Source organism: Vulpes lagopus, chromosome 6 (assembly GCF_018345385.1).
Source record: "Vulpes lagopus strain Blue_001 chromosome 6, ASM1834538v1, whole genome shotgun sequence".
Taxonomy (NCBI): Eukaryota; Metazoa; Chordata; class Mammalia; order Carnivora; family Canidae; genus Vulpes; species Vulpes lagopus.
Window position 1 is genome coordinate 121,410,858 of NC_054829.1, and position 18,032 is coordinate 121,428,889.

Below are 18,032 nucleotides of genomic sequence, written 5' to 3' on the forward strand. Positions count from 1 at the left end.
TCGACCAATATTTATAAGCAGCTTCCCTGTGCCAGGCCCTATATTAGTTATCTGTTCTGTGGTATATAGGCCATGACTTTTGACTTTTGTCTTGTTTGTGACCTTCCTGTGTTTATCCTAGCAGGCGTATTCCACTGGTGAGCAGCTAAATTTGAAATGTGTTTCCTCTTAGTTCAGAACTGTTTTCTTTTCTTTTTTTTTTATTTAGATTTATTTATTTATTCATGAGAGACAGAGAGAGAGAGAGAGAGAGAGAGAAGCAGAGACACAGAGGGAGAAACAGGCTCCATGCAGGGAGCCTGATGTGGGACTAGATCCCAGTTCTCCAGGATCAAAGTTCTGGGCCAAAGGCAGGCACTAAACCGCTGAGCCACCCAGTTGTCCCCAGAACTGTTTTCTGAATCCAGACCTGATACTTTGTGCTTGGATTCAGTCTTGTAAATTTGTTTGTGACAGCTCCAAGAATTTACCAGATTCCCATGACTGGTTCCAAGAGGGTATATTGGTAAAAAAACATTGTGTGTGTGTGTGTGTGTGTGTGTGTTTGCCATAACGTTGCTTTAATGTATCAGTGACCTCTTTTTTAATCCCTGAAATCTAGCACTGTGTATGTGTGTATTTCATAAAGGAACTTTTTTTTTTAAGGTTTTATTCATTTATTCATGAGAGACACACACAGAGAGAGAGTTAGAGACACAGGCAGAGGGAGAAGCAGGCTCTCTGCTGGTAGCCGGATGCAGGACTTGATCCTGGGACTCAGGGATCCTGGCCTGAGCGGAAGGCAGATCCTCAACCACTGAGCTACCCAGGCATCCCCACAAAGGAACTTTTAACCAATATTGCACCAAGAAGAATAATTGCTAGATGAATATATGTTGAGTGAGTGCTTATTGATTTACCTCATTTAATCCTTACAACAGGGATCCCTGGGTGGCGCAGTGGTTTGGCGCCTGCCTTTGGCCCAGGGCGCGATCCTGGAGACCCGGGATCGAATCCCACATCGGGCTCCCAGTGCATGGAGCCTGCTTCTCCCTCCGCCTGTGTCTCTGCCTCTCTCTCTCTCTCTCTCTCTGTGACTATCATAAATAAATAAAAAAAAAATTAAAAAAAAAAAAATCCTTACAACAATCTTCTGTGTTAGGATTCTGTCAAGCATACAAGGAAAGTGAGAGCATGAAGAGTAGTTAATTTTCCTAGGGTCACACTGCTAGTAAGTAACAGAGCTAGAATCCAAGAAACATAGGACTCCTGACTGTAAAGCGGGTGCTTTTTCGCCAACAGCCTTCCTATAAAAATAATTTTAAGAAGAATCTTTTCCTGTATCTCTTAAAATATATCAAAACAAGTGATCAATTTTTATGTAAATTGAATAATTTGCTACTGTGTGTGTATAGTAGGCCAGATATTATTCCCGTTTTGTAAATTAAGGTGGCATTCAAGGTCACATAGCTAGTGAAGAAACCCAGGTCTTCTGACACTGCTATTTTCCATTGCTACCTCCAAGTGATGACTTTAGACCACAAAAGTACATGGAATGAGTGTGTGTAGAACTGGTGAAATCTAAGTAAGCTCTGTGTATTGTACCATAGGAAAAAAAAAAGAAGAAAAAAATCATTTTTTAGGAACAGTGCACCCAAAGAAATATTTTAAAAATATTTTAAGACTCTTAATTACTTTCTTTAAAGCCCATAGAGGGGATCCCTGGGTGGCGCAGCGGTTTGGCACCTGCCTTTGGCCCAGGGCGCGATCCTGGAGACCCGGGATCGAATCCCACATCGGGCTCCCGGTGCATGGAGCCTGCTTCTCCCTCCGCCTGTGTCTCTGCCTCTCTCTCTCTCTCTGTGACTATCATAAATAAATAAAAAATTTAAAAAAAAAAAGCCCATAGAAAAGTAGAGCTAAATTTGAAGAGAGATTAGATTATTTGCTGAATGTTTCACATAGGATATGAAACAATCCACCTGTTGAATTTCCTTCCATGACTTCTTAGATATCCACCTCTCAAAACAACTGAGCAAATAAACTTCCTATTTATGTGTCAACTTTATGAAGATAAAAATCCAGGAAAAAAATCAGGATTTCATTGTTTAAATGCTTAAGAATTAGAATGATAGGGATACCTGCGTGGCTCAGCAGTTGAGCATCTGCCTTTGGCTCAGGGCGTGATCGTGGTCCCAGGATCAAGTCCCACATCAGGCTCCCTGCATGGAGCCTGCTTCTCCCTCTGTGACTCTGCCTCTCTCTTTCTGTGTTTCTCATGAATAATAAATAAAAATCTTTAAAAAACAATTAGAGTAATAGGAGATAAAAGTAGTATATGGCACTGTAAGTACTATGTAGACACTGAGTGCTGCTTCAATAATAGAGCTCATTTCTAGGAAAGGCTTTTCATTCCTTAGCATTGCAGTAGAACTTCTATTTTTGTAGAAGTTTATTTTTGTAGAAGTACTTCGATTTTTCCTTTTGCACTGGCTATATTAAAACATAGATGACAGTTGTGTCCGTTTGGCTTGATATATACTTCAAAAATGGATCCTGTCTCTGCAGAAGCTCACTGGTGTCAATCCAGCCTGATATAGAGGCTTTAAGTATCTTATGTGGATCTAGATGGTGCCTCTCTCTGGTGAACTAAAGTTATCTTTACCCTAGACTTAGGTTATCATGATGACACTGGATAGCAGTTAGCCCTACCCAGAAGACTTATGTGTTTAGAACGTTCCAGAAAACCTGGTTGTTAATATTATTCTTGGGACTGAAATGGGATTTAAGAAGTTCTTTGTAATCCTAAACTCCATAACCAAACTTATAGCAAGTTATGTGTGTATTTGATTTGTTTTCTATAACTTAATTGGCCAGTCGTTTATTGCAGGTAAATATAGCAAGGAATGTACTGGCTCTAGATTTTGAATGCTGACTGTTGTAGCCTATATTATATGGAATTAAAGTGATTTGGAAAGCTTTTCTGGTATAGGATTGAAAATTAGAAATGACTAAACAACTTAGACATATAATAAACATGGTACTTTAGAAAGTATTTGAAGAGTTCATTGTTCTCAGGTCCTTTCCTGCTTCCCTTGAACTTTTTACTTTTGTATATTTATTTGTCTTTGTTTACCAACTGAGAAGAATATTCTTCTCAGAAAAATAGGATGTCTCATGAGGAGTTTTCTTCTTACTGTAAATATGAGTTTTGGAGTTTGGGTTTTTTTGGGGGGGGGATTTTTTTTAATGCGAATATGGAATCTGCTTTTTGCTGTTGAAGCTGTACATGTTGCAAAGGAAGACATCAGCCCCCATCCCTTTCCAGCCATTATAGAGAAAATAAATGGCCCATGATGATGATATGTTATATGGTAAAGTTAATAGTATGACACTCCCATAGTTACATTAGGTTATATTAGACTTTGCCTTGCTAGCATACTCAGTCTCACTCTCCTGGTGGCCTTGAGAGGTAAGCTGCTTTTTTGTGAACTGCCTACGAAGAGAGCCACATGGTAGGGAACCATGGATAGCCCCTAGGAGCTGAGGTTGGCCTCTGGGTGACAAATAGCAAAATACTGACACTTGCAGCCCTGTAGCTGTGAAGAAAAGCTGAGTGAGCTTGTAAGCAAGTTTTCCCCCCTCAAGCTTACAGATGAGAACACAGCCCAACTGATACTTTGATTGAAGCTAGATGAGACCCTAAAGCAGAAAACCCAGGTAGGCTGGGTTCTTGGAAAGTAATCCTCAAGAAAAGGAAGTGAGAGGTTAGGGAAACCAGTTAAAGAGATCTGTTCTTCAAATTTCTATTTAAAAGCATTAATGAGGCCTTCAAATATTTAAATCATGGCCTGGCATTTTTATGAAGAGAACAATACATGCTTTGAATCTGTTCTTAGATCAGTAGGATAATGAACTACTTATGCTTACTGAGAAAGTTATCAAGAGGGAAAGAAAGTATCAATTAACTTCTGAAGAATTTGGAGATTATCAAATTAACTCCAGTTTCTAAATTGCCTTTTTTTTTATTGTGGTAAAATATATGTCATATAAATTTACCATCTTAACCATTTTTAAGTGTACAGTTAAGTGGTATTAAATTCATTCATAGTGTTGTGCAAACATTACCACCACTCATCTATAGAAGTCTTCATCTTGCAAAACTGAAACTCTCTACACATTAGATAATACTTGTCCCCTTTCCCCATCCCCTCAGCCCCTGGGGATTCTGGTTTCTGCTTTCTGTTTATGAATCTGGCTATTCTAGGTACCTCATATAAATAGACTCATACAGTATTTGTCTTTGTGTGACTGGCTTGTTTCACTTAGCATAATGTCCTCAAGGTTCTTCCACACTGTAGCATATGTTAGAATTTCATTCCTTTTTAAGGCTGAATAATATTCCATTGTATGTTTACACCACATTTTACTTATCCATTCATCCAATTTGGTTATAAGGGCACTAACTTGGAACCCCCATTACACAAAATCCCAAGAAAAAAGTTTCACTTTTCTCATTTCTAGACCTATATTACAAAACATTAGTTATTATTATTAGATTTTGAATTTCCTCAATAAAGGCAGACGTTTAATCGCTAAGCCACTTAGGCATCTCTCCTCTATTCTATTTATAACATTGTTCTTTTGAGATACTATTTTTAAACCTGTTAACAACAGACACAAGGTTTATGTTTATATCATTAATTAGTATTTTCCCATGCAGAATTCTACAAGATATCATTTTGTAATAAGATACACTTAGTACAAATTATTTTTAAAAATATTCCTTAGCTTTTTTTTCATTTTCAGATCGTTATTCCCTACAACTAGGTGTATTATTTAAAATATCTTGAGACACCTAGGTGGCTCAGCAGTTGAGCATCTGCCTTTGGCTCAGGACATGATCCCAGAGTTCCAGGATCCAATCCTACATCAGGCTCCCTGCATGGAGCCTGCTTCTCCCTCTGCCTGTGTCTCTGCCCCTCTCTCTCTGTGTCTCTCATGAATAAATAAATAAAATCTTTTAAAAAATTGCATTCCAGGAATGAATGTATCAAATACTTAGGGAAGCTTTATTCCTCTGTGATGGAATATGCATCTCTCCACCATACCGTGCTATCTCTTCAATTTCTCTTACAAGTTAAGCCATATCAGAAACCCAAGATCACAAGTATAAAGTGAAAAAAGTTCCATGCATGTTACCAAATTCCAGGATTACATTTCTTAATCTACTATCCTAAGGATTTTTATAAACCTGCTTTTTAAGAAAAAAAAATGACGCTCAACTGCTGAGCCACCCAGGCGTTCCTGGAATGCAATTCTAATACAAAAATTGTGGGATTCAAGGGAAAAATGTAGACTAAACTGTTTTCTTATGAAATAGTAATATTCATCTCAAGAGAAAGCATAAGGAAAAAGTCATAATAGTTATCACAAATAATAATTTGTTAGTCATGTTTCATAAAAATACATAAAGGATAGAATAAAATATTAATGGAGCAAATAAAACTCTGGGTGGAAAGGCTAAAAAAAACAGTGTTACTAAATTAATATATGGATTGAACACACTATTGGTTACATTACAAAAAGGATATTTCATAAGTTATGATAATCATAAATGGGATATATATGGGAAACTCATTGTACACATTTAAGCACCAAAACAACACTTGTAAGAGCTGCTTGAAAGGGATTTATTTATTTATTTATTTTTGAAAGGGTTTTAAAAATGGATATAGGTTTTAGAACTAGATCTAAGTTTATAGATTTCTAGATTTAAAAAGTAGGTATTAGTTGGGGCATCTGGGTGGCTCAGTCAGTTAAGCGTCCCACTCTTGATTTCTGTTCAGGCCATGATCTTAGGGTCATGGGACCAGGCCCTGAATGGGGCTTCACACTTAGTGGGGAATCTCCTTGAGATTCTCTCTCTCCTTCTCCCTCCCCCACCCCACCCCACCCCACGCTTAATTACCTAAGGTAATTTTCCTAAGACTACCAAAAAAGGAAAGATTCCATAAGTCCCCATACTCCCTCACTCTGCCTTCAAACTGTGGCATCCCACCACTGACTTCTGATACAGTCTTTGCTGTCCTGCTGGCCACTTCCTTGCGTGTATTTAGTAAACTTCTATCTCTGTTGTTCTGCTTGGATGAATTCTTTCACTATCTGCACTACTGGCATCCATCTGAACATATCACCCCATATTTGGTGGCCCTGCTATCTGATTGGGAGGCCCCACAATAAGGATAACCAGTAATATCGTTGCTATTAGTCATAGATATAGCACTTAAATTTGCGAAGTACTGTTAAAATGCTTCATAAATAGTAACTCATTTACTTCTCAAACCAATCCTAAAGGGTAAGTACTGTCATTATTCCCCATTTTACAGATGATTCACAAAAAGGGTAACTGATTTGTTCAAAGTCACATGGTAGAGGGTGCAACCCAAAAAAGAGTTCATGCTCTTAAGCCATTATGACATATTGAACCTTAAACACAACTCTTTCTAATTTATATACACTCAACTGCAAAACAATTAAATGTGAATAATTTTTTAATAACAACTAAATCCAGAAAGTATCACAATAATAAATATAAATGGGCTAAACTCATCTACTAATATAAAAAAATGAGGCAGTCCTATAAATCAGCAGGCTGAGGAACAACATTGGGAAAAAACAAATAATGTTGTTAGTCTCTTTTGTGTTTAAAAACAAACAAACCAAAAACTCCTAAAATATGTGTACATATATAAATGGATAGGAGTCACAGGTATACAGCATTAAATACAATGGTTACCTTTTGGAAGGAGAGGAAACTTAGAAGTAAAGAAGAGAGACTTCTCAGCTTTACACACTCTCTCTCTCTCTATATATATATATATACACACATATATATATATTTTAAAAGACTTATTTATTTGAGAGAGAGAGAGAATGCTCTAAAGGGGGGGGGGGGAGGAGGGAGAGAGAGAGAAAGAAAGAATCTCAAGCAGACTGCCCTGAGCATAGAGCTAGTTGCAGGGCTGGATCCCACGACCTCAAGACCATGACCTAAGCTGAAACCAAGAGTCAGACACTCAACAAACTGAGCCACCCAGTCACTCCTCTTCTGTATATTTTTATGTTGTTTGAATCCTGTCAAAAATATGTAATATGGGTAGCCCAGGTGGCTCAGTGGTTAAGCACTGCCTTTGGCCCAGGGTGTGATCCTGGAGACCCGGGATCAAGTCCCACATTGGGCTCCCTGCATGGAGCCTGCTTCTCTCACTGCCTGTGTCTGCCTCTCTCTCTCTCTCTCTCTCTCTCTCTTTCATAAATAAATAAAATCTATTAAAAAATATGTAATGTAACTAGTGTTTTTAAAGTTTGTGTAGGTAGTAAATAATGTCAAAGAGAAAATATTCCAAAATGTTAACACTAAATAGCTCTGAAAAGTAGAATTGGAGGTAATAGAAACAAGACCATTCTTCCCTTTTTCACTATGTCTACTTTGAATTTAAAAATGTTACAACGGGGATCCCTGGGTCGCGCAGCGGTTTGGCGCCTGCCTTTGGCCCAGGGCGCGATCCTGGAGACCCGGGATCGAATCCCACATCAGGCTCCCGGTGCATGGAGCCTGCTTCTCCCTCCACCTGTGTCTCTGCCTCTCTCTCTCTCTCTCTGTGACTATCATAAAAAAAATAATAATAAAAATAAAAAAAAATAAAAATAAAAATGTTACAATGAGCATCTTTGAATTAGCAAATAAAGAAGAGACTGTGTGATCATTTTCTCTTGCCTTTCCTCTTACATAAATTATTTGTTCCTGTGCTTTGCCTTTACCTACCGACTAGATAGTTTTTACAGACTTCATTGAAACATTGTCCATGAGTAGACTTCAGGAAGTATATGATTTTAATGATATTTGCAGTTTAAAGTCTTATCTGTCGACATCATATTGTTATGTAGGTCTTGGCTTAAATATTATGTCTTTGGTTAAGTGGGACTTTTTTTGACTATCAAAAGAGCCTTCTGGTCTTTATCACACTGTCTTGTTATATTATCATTATAGTGTTGTCATCATCTGTCTATTTTTTGCTTAATTTTTTAAAAAAATTGTTTTACTTCATTAAAATATAAGATCTGTGAGAGGAAGAATGTGCTTTGATCTTCTTATATTGGGGCCTAATATAATTCTTGGCATATTATAAGTATTTAATAAATAAATGCTTGTTGCCTAAATGAAAAAAGGTCATATTCTTAAAAGTTCAGAAACTTATTTGTGTTACACTGTCCTAGAATGGTTTAGCTTTGGGGAACTAATTGATGATAATTCATTGGAGTCTAGTAATCAGAATCCTAGTTTGTTTATTTATGGTGGTAGAAAGAAGTAGTATAATAAAGCTGGATATGCATTATTATGCCAGAACCAAATTTTTATCAAGAATAAAAATTGAGGGACACCTGGGTGGCTCAATGGTTGAGCATCTGCCTTTGGCTGAGAGTGTGATCCCTGGGGTCCTGGGTTCAAGTTTCACATTGGGTTCCCTGTAGGGAGCCTGATTCTCCCTCTGCGTATGTCTCTGCTTCTCTCTCTCTCTGTCTCTCATGAACAAATAAAATTTTCAAAAAAAAAAAAAAAAAAGAATTGAATAACACATGGAAATTGTGAAAAAAAGAGTTGGGTGGTATTAAAAAATACTAAATACTTTATTCTGTCTTTAGATTATATTGCTTAACAAGTATATTATCTAGTAAATATTTGCTCTTGGTCCTGAGAATTGTGAGAGGCAATATGAATGATTTGTTTTTGCTGGTCCAGTCACAAAAACAAGTGCCAGCCCAGTTGGATGGTGGGTTTGATTATATACCTATGTAAACAAAGAGGAGCATTAAGTTAATTTTGTTACAAATCAAAGAGAAGTATAAAACATAGGGATAGTTCCATAAAAATATTCAAAATAATAAAGAAATACTAACATTCACTAGTGAAAATGCACATTTCCATTTTCCATGTTTCTAAGTAGAATAAATCAGGTTTTTTCCACAAGTCAAAACTATACCATTCATTTTCAAAAGACAGAGGCAGATATTTTTTAAAAATAAAATTAAAAAAATATATATTTAAGAAATATTTGGTAAAATTGAAAAATAGTACAATGTAGTAGCACTGATTATTACTTTTCATGCACTATAGTGTAGTAGACAGGCAGTGTAGAATAGTTAGATCTCACTGTGTGCCTGGGATTCAGTTTTAGCTCTGCCTACCACTAGCTGCGTGACCTTAGGTAAATCATTTTCGCTGTGGCTCAGTTTCCTCATCTTGGGGTAATAGATCTTTCTTCATAAAGTTGCTGAGAGATTTAAACAAGAATGTGTGTATGTAAAAAAAAAATGTGTGTATGTGTGTTTGTAGTTGTACAAAATGGTGCTTGGCAGCAAGTAAGTGTCACTACAATTGTTATCCAATTGTAGTGGGGAGCCTGCTTCTCCCTCTCTCTCTCTCTCCCTTCCTTTACTCCCCCCCAACTTGTGCTCAGTTTCTCTCTCTCTCTCTTGCTTGCTCTTGCTCTCAAATAAAATCTTAATAGATATAGAGAGAGCATTTACCATTACTGTGCTGAGAATGGAATCCTGCCCTAAAGGAATACAGAGTTTATGTTTCTACTTTCATCCCAGTTCTTTTTTCGTGTGTCTTATATCCAAGAGACTAAATTCAAGATATATAGTTTAATCTTAGTCTTTAACTTATTTCCCAGTTTTATTGACATTTAATTAATATATAACATTATATTAAAGTTGATAGCAAATGATTTGATATTTGTGTATATTGTGAAATGATTAACGTGGTAAAGTTTAACATCCATCACCTAACATAGCTACACATTTTTTTCTTGTGATGACTACTTTTAAGATCTATAAGGTGAATAGTTCTGAGGATGTAATGTATAGCATGGTAACTATAGTTAAAAATACATATTTGTATATTTGAAAGTTACAAAAAGTAGATTGATCTTTAATTTTCACCTGATATTTAAAGAGATGCTTAGGAAATTGACCACCTGCCTAAAATAAAATATTTTAAAGTCATTTTAAATCTTGTTTCATAGATGTTTGTTTGCTACTAATGGGTGTGAGCAAGTTAGATATTCTATATCGAAGACTTCTCCTCACAAAACTTTTTATCAGAGGATGGGGTAGGCCAGAAGATCTCAAAAGGTGAGTTTTTTTTTTTTTCCAAAATGCTTATTCTAAATTTGTTTTCGTAAACATTTAAAAAAAATTTTAGTGATAAAATTCTTTACTATAAATATAAAATGACAAATTAAGCATTAAAAGTATATAAAATGTAATTATTTCCTTTTGTCTTTTTAATTATTTCCTGTTTTAAACCATATCATAAATCGAACTGTTGAACTATTTTAAGATTAAAAATAAAGAGCTCCTAAATACAAACTAGATTTTTAACTTTAATTATTTTTAAGTTGCTTAGCGTTCCAGGGACTTAGCTTCCTCGGGTAACTTGAATTTGTTATGACGTTAAAGCTGAGATACACCATAGCTCATGGAAATATCTGGACTTAAGAAAGTGAATCTTCAGGATTTATCCCTTTAATTATGAGTCTTGTATATGTTAATTGCTTTTTGAACAATGATATTTCTCACATATTTTATGAGGCAAAATGTCCAACTTGAATAAAAACCAGTAGATTCATTTTTTTCTCTAATGATTCAAATTAAATTTTGACATAGCTTATGAACTGGACTTGCAAATTTTTCAGCATTATACATCATTTTCAGTACAGTGGGCATAATGAATTTTTTCTTTTTTTTTCCTGCTTATCATAATAGACTCTTCGAATTCAGAAAGATGATTGGAAATCGAGAAAGATGTCAGAATCTGGTTTCAAGTGATTATCCAGTACACATTGATAAGGTATTCAAATGAGAGAAATGAAGTTACAGAGATTCTGGTTTAATATAAATATGTATCAAGAGTAGGCTGAAAGGGGACGCCTGGATGGCTCAGCCGTTGAGTGTCTGCCTTTGGCTTAGGTCCTGATCCCATGATCAGGTTCAAGTTCTGCATCGGGCTCCCTGCGGGGAGCCTGCTCCTCCCTCTGCCTGTGTCTCTGCCTCTGTCTCTTGTGTTTCTCATGAATAAATAAATAAAATCTTTAAAAAAAAAAAAAGAGTAGGCTGAATGTTGGAGTATAATAACAGTAAACAAAACATGAGTACAACATAGATTTTTAATTTAATATTATTAAAATAAATACCATATTATCCTAAAAGGTTGTTTATTATAATTATCATTCATGTATATTTGAGAGCATATATTTAGTACTTGCCTAAATATAGGAAAATATATTGGGCAGCCTGGGTGACTCAGCAGTTTAGCGCCTGCCTTCAGCCCAGGGCGTGATCCTGGAGTCCCAGGATCAAGTCCCACGTCAGGCTCCCTGCATGGAGCCTCCTTCTCCATCTGCCCGTGTCTCTGCCTCTCTCTTTCTCTCTCTCTCTCTCTCTCTCTCTCTCTTTCTGTCTCTCATTAATAAGTAAATAAACCTTAAAATATATATATATATATGAAAATATTTGTCTTGATCTGTCTCACTTGATCTTAACCAAAAGGCTGAGAAGCGATAAGTCTCAATGTTTTTGAGCCCCGTTTTGTATCTTTAGGATCAGGAGGGTTAAAATAAATTATTCAACATTTCAGAAGAATTCTAAGTAATGCAGGGAAGTATTCTAGTTGGAGAATCCGCGCATGAGAAGTTGTTATCAAAACAGCTTTTAAATAACATCAGGGAAACGTTATGTAGTTAATTGTTGAGAGAAGGATAGAAAGAAAATGCTAGGGACTCCTGGGTGGCTCAGCGGCGGTTTAGCGCCTGCTTTAGGCCCAGGGCATGATTCTGGAGTCCAGGGATCGAGTTCCGTGTCGGCTGTGTCAAGCTCCCTGCATGGAGCCGACTTCTCCCTCTGCCTGTGCCTCTCTCTCTCTGTCTCTCATGAATACATAAATAAAAATCTTAAAAAAGAAAAAGAAAACGGCTTATCATTAGAGAAGATGAGAAAATATATTTGAAATAGTTTTGTTTTCTTAGCAACCATATGTTTTTCCGTAAAGCAGTTCTAGGTCTATATAATTGAATAATTGAGGTATTGTTGGGGAGGGGATAAAAATGCCTGGGCTTCACATCCCTTATTGCCCTTTAACCTACGTAACTCTAGTTTCATCTCTTATATGTATTGCATATCTTTAGAAGATTTCACTTTTCAAAATAGTTCCACTGCTAAAAACAAAATTTTATAAATTAGAAATCCCTTGTCTATACCATATAGCTCTTCTTTTTGTAGCTTCTGGATTTAGAACATTTCTCCCTCAATTTTGCTAAATATTTCTATTTTCTCTGTTTTTTTTTCTATTAAAAATCATAGACTTGGGACACCTGGATGGCTCAGCGGTTGAGTGTCTGCCTTCGGCTCAGGTTCTGATCCTGAGATCTGGGATTGAGTCCCACATCGGGCTCCTTGTGGGACTGCTTCTCCCTCTGCCTATGTCTCTGCCTCTGTCTCTCTTCTCTCTATGTCTCTCATGAATAAATATATAAAATCTTTTTTTAAAAAATCATAGACTTAAACAAATTAAAAGTATACCAAGTAAAAAATCAAAACTCTCGAACTTTCTGCCACTTTCCACCACTTAATTCCATTTCTCTCCCAAGGAAGAGTTACTTTAAGATTTTGGAATGCATTCTTAGAGAGTTCCTTCCTCTCTCTATTCTCCCCATCACTGTCTCTCTTGGTTTTTAAAAACCGATATAAATCACCTGCCATGGAATTCACCCTTTTAAAGTGTGCAATTCAGTGTTGTTTTTTATTACTACATTCCCAAGATGTGCAGTCCTCACCACTATCATTACCTAATTCCAGAATATTTTTATCTCACCAAAAAGAAACCATATTCCCATATAACATTAGCTGTTACTTCCCACTTCCACACAGCTTCCTACCTTCTGGCAGCCATTAATCTGCTATCTCTATGAATTCACCTATTCTAGACATTGCATATGGAATTATATAGTAAAAGACCTTTGGATCTGGTTTATTTCACTTAGCAAATTTTCAGTTTTCATCCATGTTATCTAACAGTACTTCACTTTTTTATTGTTAAATAATATTCCATTGTATAGACATGTGACATCTTGTTTATCCATTTATCAGCTGAGGGGCATTTGGGTTTCTCCTTTTTGACTAAATGGTATATATATACAATGGAATGTTATTCAGCAATCAAAAAGAATGAAATCTTAGCATTTGCAACAACATAGATGGAGCTAAATAAAAAGTATTATGCTAAGTGAAATAAGTCAGAGAAAAACAGATACCATATGATTTTACTCATGTGGAATTTAAGAAACAAAGGAACAAAGGGGAAAAAAAGAGAGGGAGGCAAAGAAACAGACTCTTAACTGTAGAGAACAAATTGATGGTACCAGAGGAGAGGCAGGTAGTGGAATGGGTGAAACAGGTGATGGATATTAAGGAGGGCACTTGTGATGAGCACTGGGTGTTGTATGCTAAGTGATGAATCACTAAATTCTACATTTGAAACTAATATTGCACTGTATGTTAACTGGCTAGAATTTAAATTAAAACTTGGAAACTAAAAGAAACTTGTTAAAAAATGGGGAAAAAGAAGATAGGCTAATACGAACCAATAAAGGATTGAAAATGATTTGCCAAAATTTATTAAAACTCACTTCATGATAAAGTAGCATTTTAAGGGAATCCCAGGGTGGCTCAGGGGTTTAGTGCCTGCCTTTGGCCTAGGGCATGATCCTGGAGCCTCAGGATCGAGTCCTACCTGCATCAAGCTCCCTGAATGGAGCCTGCTTCTCCCTATGCCTGTCTCTCTCTCTCTTTCTCTCTCATGAAAAAATAAAATCTTTTTTTTAAAAGGAAAAAAGCATTTTAAGTCATTTGCAAAAAAAAATGGATTATTTAATAAAAAATATTGACACTGTTGGCTAGAATCTGTGTTTTAAAATAAGCTGTGTTTTAAAATAAGCTCATAAAGTTTTTTGTTTCCAATTTTAATGAAAAATGTAGTATTTACTGCTAATTTAATTTTGACTGTTGTCCTGATAAAAAATTTTTACTTAAAAAAATAACTATTTGAGGGGCCCCTGGGTGGCTCAGTCAGTTAAATGTCTGACTTCTGGTTTCTGCTTGGGTTGTGCCCTAGGTAAGGCTCTGTGCTCAGCAGGGAGTCTTTGAGATTCTTTCCCTCTGCCCCTCCTCAGGTGCACGTGTGCACACACACTCTCTGAATCTCTGAAATAAATAAATCTTTTAAAGTATAACTATTTGAGGAGGGGAAGTTTAGGTGTTAAATATTAACAAATGCCTTTGCTATGTATGTAAATATATATTCTTATTTAATGTGTTTACATGACTCATTGCATCAGTGGATTGCTTAAAATGAGCCACTCTAACATATTTGACATCAAGTCAACCCTTATTTGATTGCAGTAAATTTTTACAGTTTATTTGTAAATTGTTCTCATGTTTACTTTTATACTTTTAAATTCTTCCAACTAGTATTTTATTTTGATTTATTTTGACTTATTTCGTGCTGTTGTACAAATGAGGTTTATTTATTAGTAAAGGATGTAAAAGGAAAGAAAATGTGTAAGAGCCATGTCTTTTTTTTTTTTTTTTAAGATTTTATTTATTTATTCATGAAAGACATAGAGAGAGAGGCAGAGATAAAGACAGCGAGAAGCAGACTCCTTGCAGGGAGCCCAATGCGGGACTCAATCCCGGGACTGGGATCCCGCCCTGAGCCAAAGGTAGATGCTCAACTGCTGAGCCACCCAGGTGTCCTGAACCATATATTTTTATTTATTTTTTTTAAAGATTTTGTTTATTTATGCATGAGAGACACACACACACAGAGAGAGGGAGGGAGGCAGAGACACAGGCAGAGGGAGAAGCAGGATCCATGCAGGGAGCCTGATGTGGGGACTTGATCCTGCATCTCCAGGATCATGCCCTGGGCTGAAGGCGGTGCTAAACCCCAGAGCCACCCGAGCTATGTCTTTAGAAAGCTGAGTTGGGGGGTGATGCATGGATAGTACGGGCAGGTAAGTGTCAGACTCGGTTTAGGCTCAGGTCATGATCCCAGGGTCGTGAGATCAAAGCCCCACATTGGACTCTATGCTCAGTACGAAGTCGGCTTAAGACTCTCTCCCTCTCCCTCTGCCCCTACCCACTGAGCTTGCTTGCTTTCTCTCTAAAATGAATAAATCTTAAAAAAACAAAACTGGGGGAGAAAGAATATGTAGTCAAAGTTTTTAATTGAATAGAACTTTTTTATAGGAAAACATGTATGACAGACCAAGATATCTTAGTCTACATGTCTACATTTTGGATTTGCTTTTTTTTTAGATTGAAGAGCAATCAGATTGTAAGATCCTAGATGGACACTTTGTTTCCCCCATGGCCCACTATGTGCCTGATATAATGCCAATTGAATCTGTTATTGCAAGGTAAGAATTTTTATCCAGAAACTTAAAGTAGTAAGTTTTTTAAAATTTACAATTATAAGAAAATCATTTCCATGTTATTTTTAATTGCTTAGTTTTAATTACAGTCATTATTTGGCATTATTCCCATTAAATGTGGGGTGGGGCAGAATAAAAATATAGAGAGCTTTAGTATGTATTCAAACTTAAGTTGTTATCAACTTAAAATAGGCTGTTATAAAATGATTTATATAAGCCTGATAGAACCACAAAGCTAAAACCTATTGGATAAACAAAAGACAAAAAAAAGAAAAAAGGAAGAGACAAAAAAAAGGAAAGGAACAAAAGAATAATAAAATAGCCAGAAAACAATAAACAAAATGGCAATAATAAATTTGTATCTATCAATAATCACTTTAAATATAAATCAACTAAACTCTTTAATCAAAAGACAGACCAGCTGAATGGATTAAAAAACAGTACCTGGGGTTCCTGAGTGGCTCAGTTGGTTAAGCGTCTGCCCATTCAGCTCAGGTTGTGATCCCGGCATCCTGGGATCCAGCCCCATGTCCTGCTCCCTGCTTAGCAGGGAGTCTGCTTCTCCTTCTCCCTCTGCCCCTCCCCCTACTTGTGCGCGCTCTTTCTCTCTCTCTCTCTTTCTCTCTCTCTCTCTCTCAAATAAATAAAGAAAATCTTAAAAACAAACAGGACCCAACTATATGCTGCCTATAAGAGACTTAGCGCTTGCAGGAGCATCTGGCTGACTTAGTTGGAAGAGCGTTTGCCTCTTGATCTTAGGGTCATGCGTTTGAGCCCCATGTTGGGTGTAGAGATAACTTACATAGTAAATAAACTAAAAAAAAAACCTGTTAAACAAAAAAGAGACTTCAGATATAAGGACATACATAGACTGAACAGGATGGAAAAAGATATTCCATGCAAATGAATATCAAAAGAAAGTAGAGGTAGCTATACATCATACAAAATAGACTCTAAGACAAAAATTGGATAAGGGACAAAGAAGGTCATGATATAATGGTAAAGGGATCAATCTAATGGGAATATAATAACATTTGTAAATATTTATGCACTCAATATAGGAGTGAAATATATATATAAAAAATTAACAAATTTGAAGGCAGCAATTAATACTAGGGAGCTTTGATACCTGACATGCAACAATAGATAGATAATCCAAACCGAAAATCAGTAAGAAAATGTAGGATTCAAGCTATCCATTAGACCAGATGGACCTGGTTCAGTCGGATCCTGGCAGCAGCTGCAGCGGCTCTCATCTCTTCTGGCCCTTTTTGCTATCTCCCTTTCCCTTCTGGAAACATAGCCTCTGGGCGTGGCTGTTTCTGATGGTGTCATCAAAGTGTTCAATGACATGAAGGTACAGAAGTCTTCAACACCAGAGGAGGTGAAGAAGCGCAAGAAGGCAGTACTTTTCTGCCTGAGTGAGGACAAGAAGGACATCATCCTTGAGGAGGGCAAGGAGATCCTGGTAGGCAATGTGGGCCTGAATGTAGACAACCCCTATGCCACCTTTGTCAAGATGCTACCAGACAAGGACTGCTGCTATGCCCTCTATGATACAACCTATGAGACCAAGAACAACAAGAAGGAGGACCTGGTGTTTATCTTCTGGGCATCTGAATTTGCACCCCTTAAGAGCAAAATGATTTATGCCAGCTTCAAGGATGCCATCAATAAAAAAAGCTGACCAGGATCAAGCATGAATTACAAGCAAACTGCGATGAGGAGGTCAAGGACTGCTGTACCCTGGCAGAGAAACGGGGGGCAGTGCCATCATCTCTCTGGAGGGCAAGCCTTTGTGAGCCCCCTCCAGCCCCCTGCCTGGAGCATCTGGCAGCCCCAGACCTGCCCATGGGGGTTGCAGCTGCCCCCTTCCTGCCAGACCAGAGGGACTCAGGGGATCCCAGCAGGGGGAAGGCAATCTCTTCACCCCAGTTGCCAAACAGCCCCCTCACCCCCTGGACCTTCCTCCTCCCTCTATCCCTGATGCTTCTGGCTTTCCCAAACCCCCTTTGATCTTCTGATTCCTCTTGGGTTGAAGCAGACCAAGTTCCCCTAGGTACCTCAGTTTGGGGAGGAGCCTGTATTTTTTTTTAATGACACCCCAGTCCCCACCGGTTCCTCCCTTTTCCCATGCTGCAAACTTCTAACTGCAATAGTGACTCTGTGCTTGTCTGTTTAGTTCTGTGTATAAATGGAATGTTGTGGAGATGACCCTTCCTTGCACTGCCTGGTTCCCCTCCCCTTTTCTCCTGGTCTTGGCACTCATGGAAACAGGACCAGTAAGGGATCTTCAATTAAAAAAAACCAACAGGGCAGCCCTGGGTGGCTCAGCGGTTTAGCGCCACCTTCGGCCCAGGGCCTGATCCTGGAGACCCGGGATCAAGTCCCGCCATCGGGCTTCTTGCGTGGAGCCTGCTTCTCCCTCTGCCTGTGTCTCTGCCGCTCTCTCTCTGTGTCTATCATGAATAAATAAAATCTTTAAAAAACAACAAC

General features: G+C 37.4%; 1 protein-coding gene and 1 pseudogene across 2 annotated transcripts in view; both read left to right on the plus strand.

The window, feature by feature from the left end:
- ABHD18 (abhydrolase domain containing 18) overlaps positions 1 to 18,032 on the plus strand; it is a 45,246-nt gene that overhangs the window by 1,239 nt on the left and 25,975 nt on the right. The window contains exons 2-4 of one of the 2 annotated variants that reach the window (XM_041758046.1): positions 10,071 to 10,179; positions 10,813 to 10,897; positions 15,421 to 15,521. In XM_041758046.1, coding sequence (XP_041613980.1) covers positions 10,088 to 10,179; positions 10,813 to 10,897; positions 15,421 to 15,521 — 278 coding nt within the window. In that variant the 5' untranslated portion in view covers positions 10,071 to 10,087. Of the gene's footprint in view, positions 1 to 10,070; positions 10,180 to 10,812; positions 10,898 to 15,420; positions 15,522 to 18,032 lie in introns of those variants that run through there. The other variant, XM_041758047.1, reaches the window with a different exon arrangement.
- LOC121492841 lies at positions 16,167 to 17,750 on the plus strand (annotated as a pseudogene).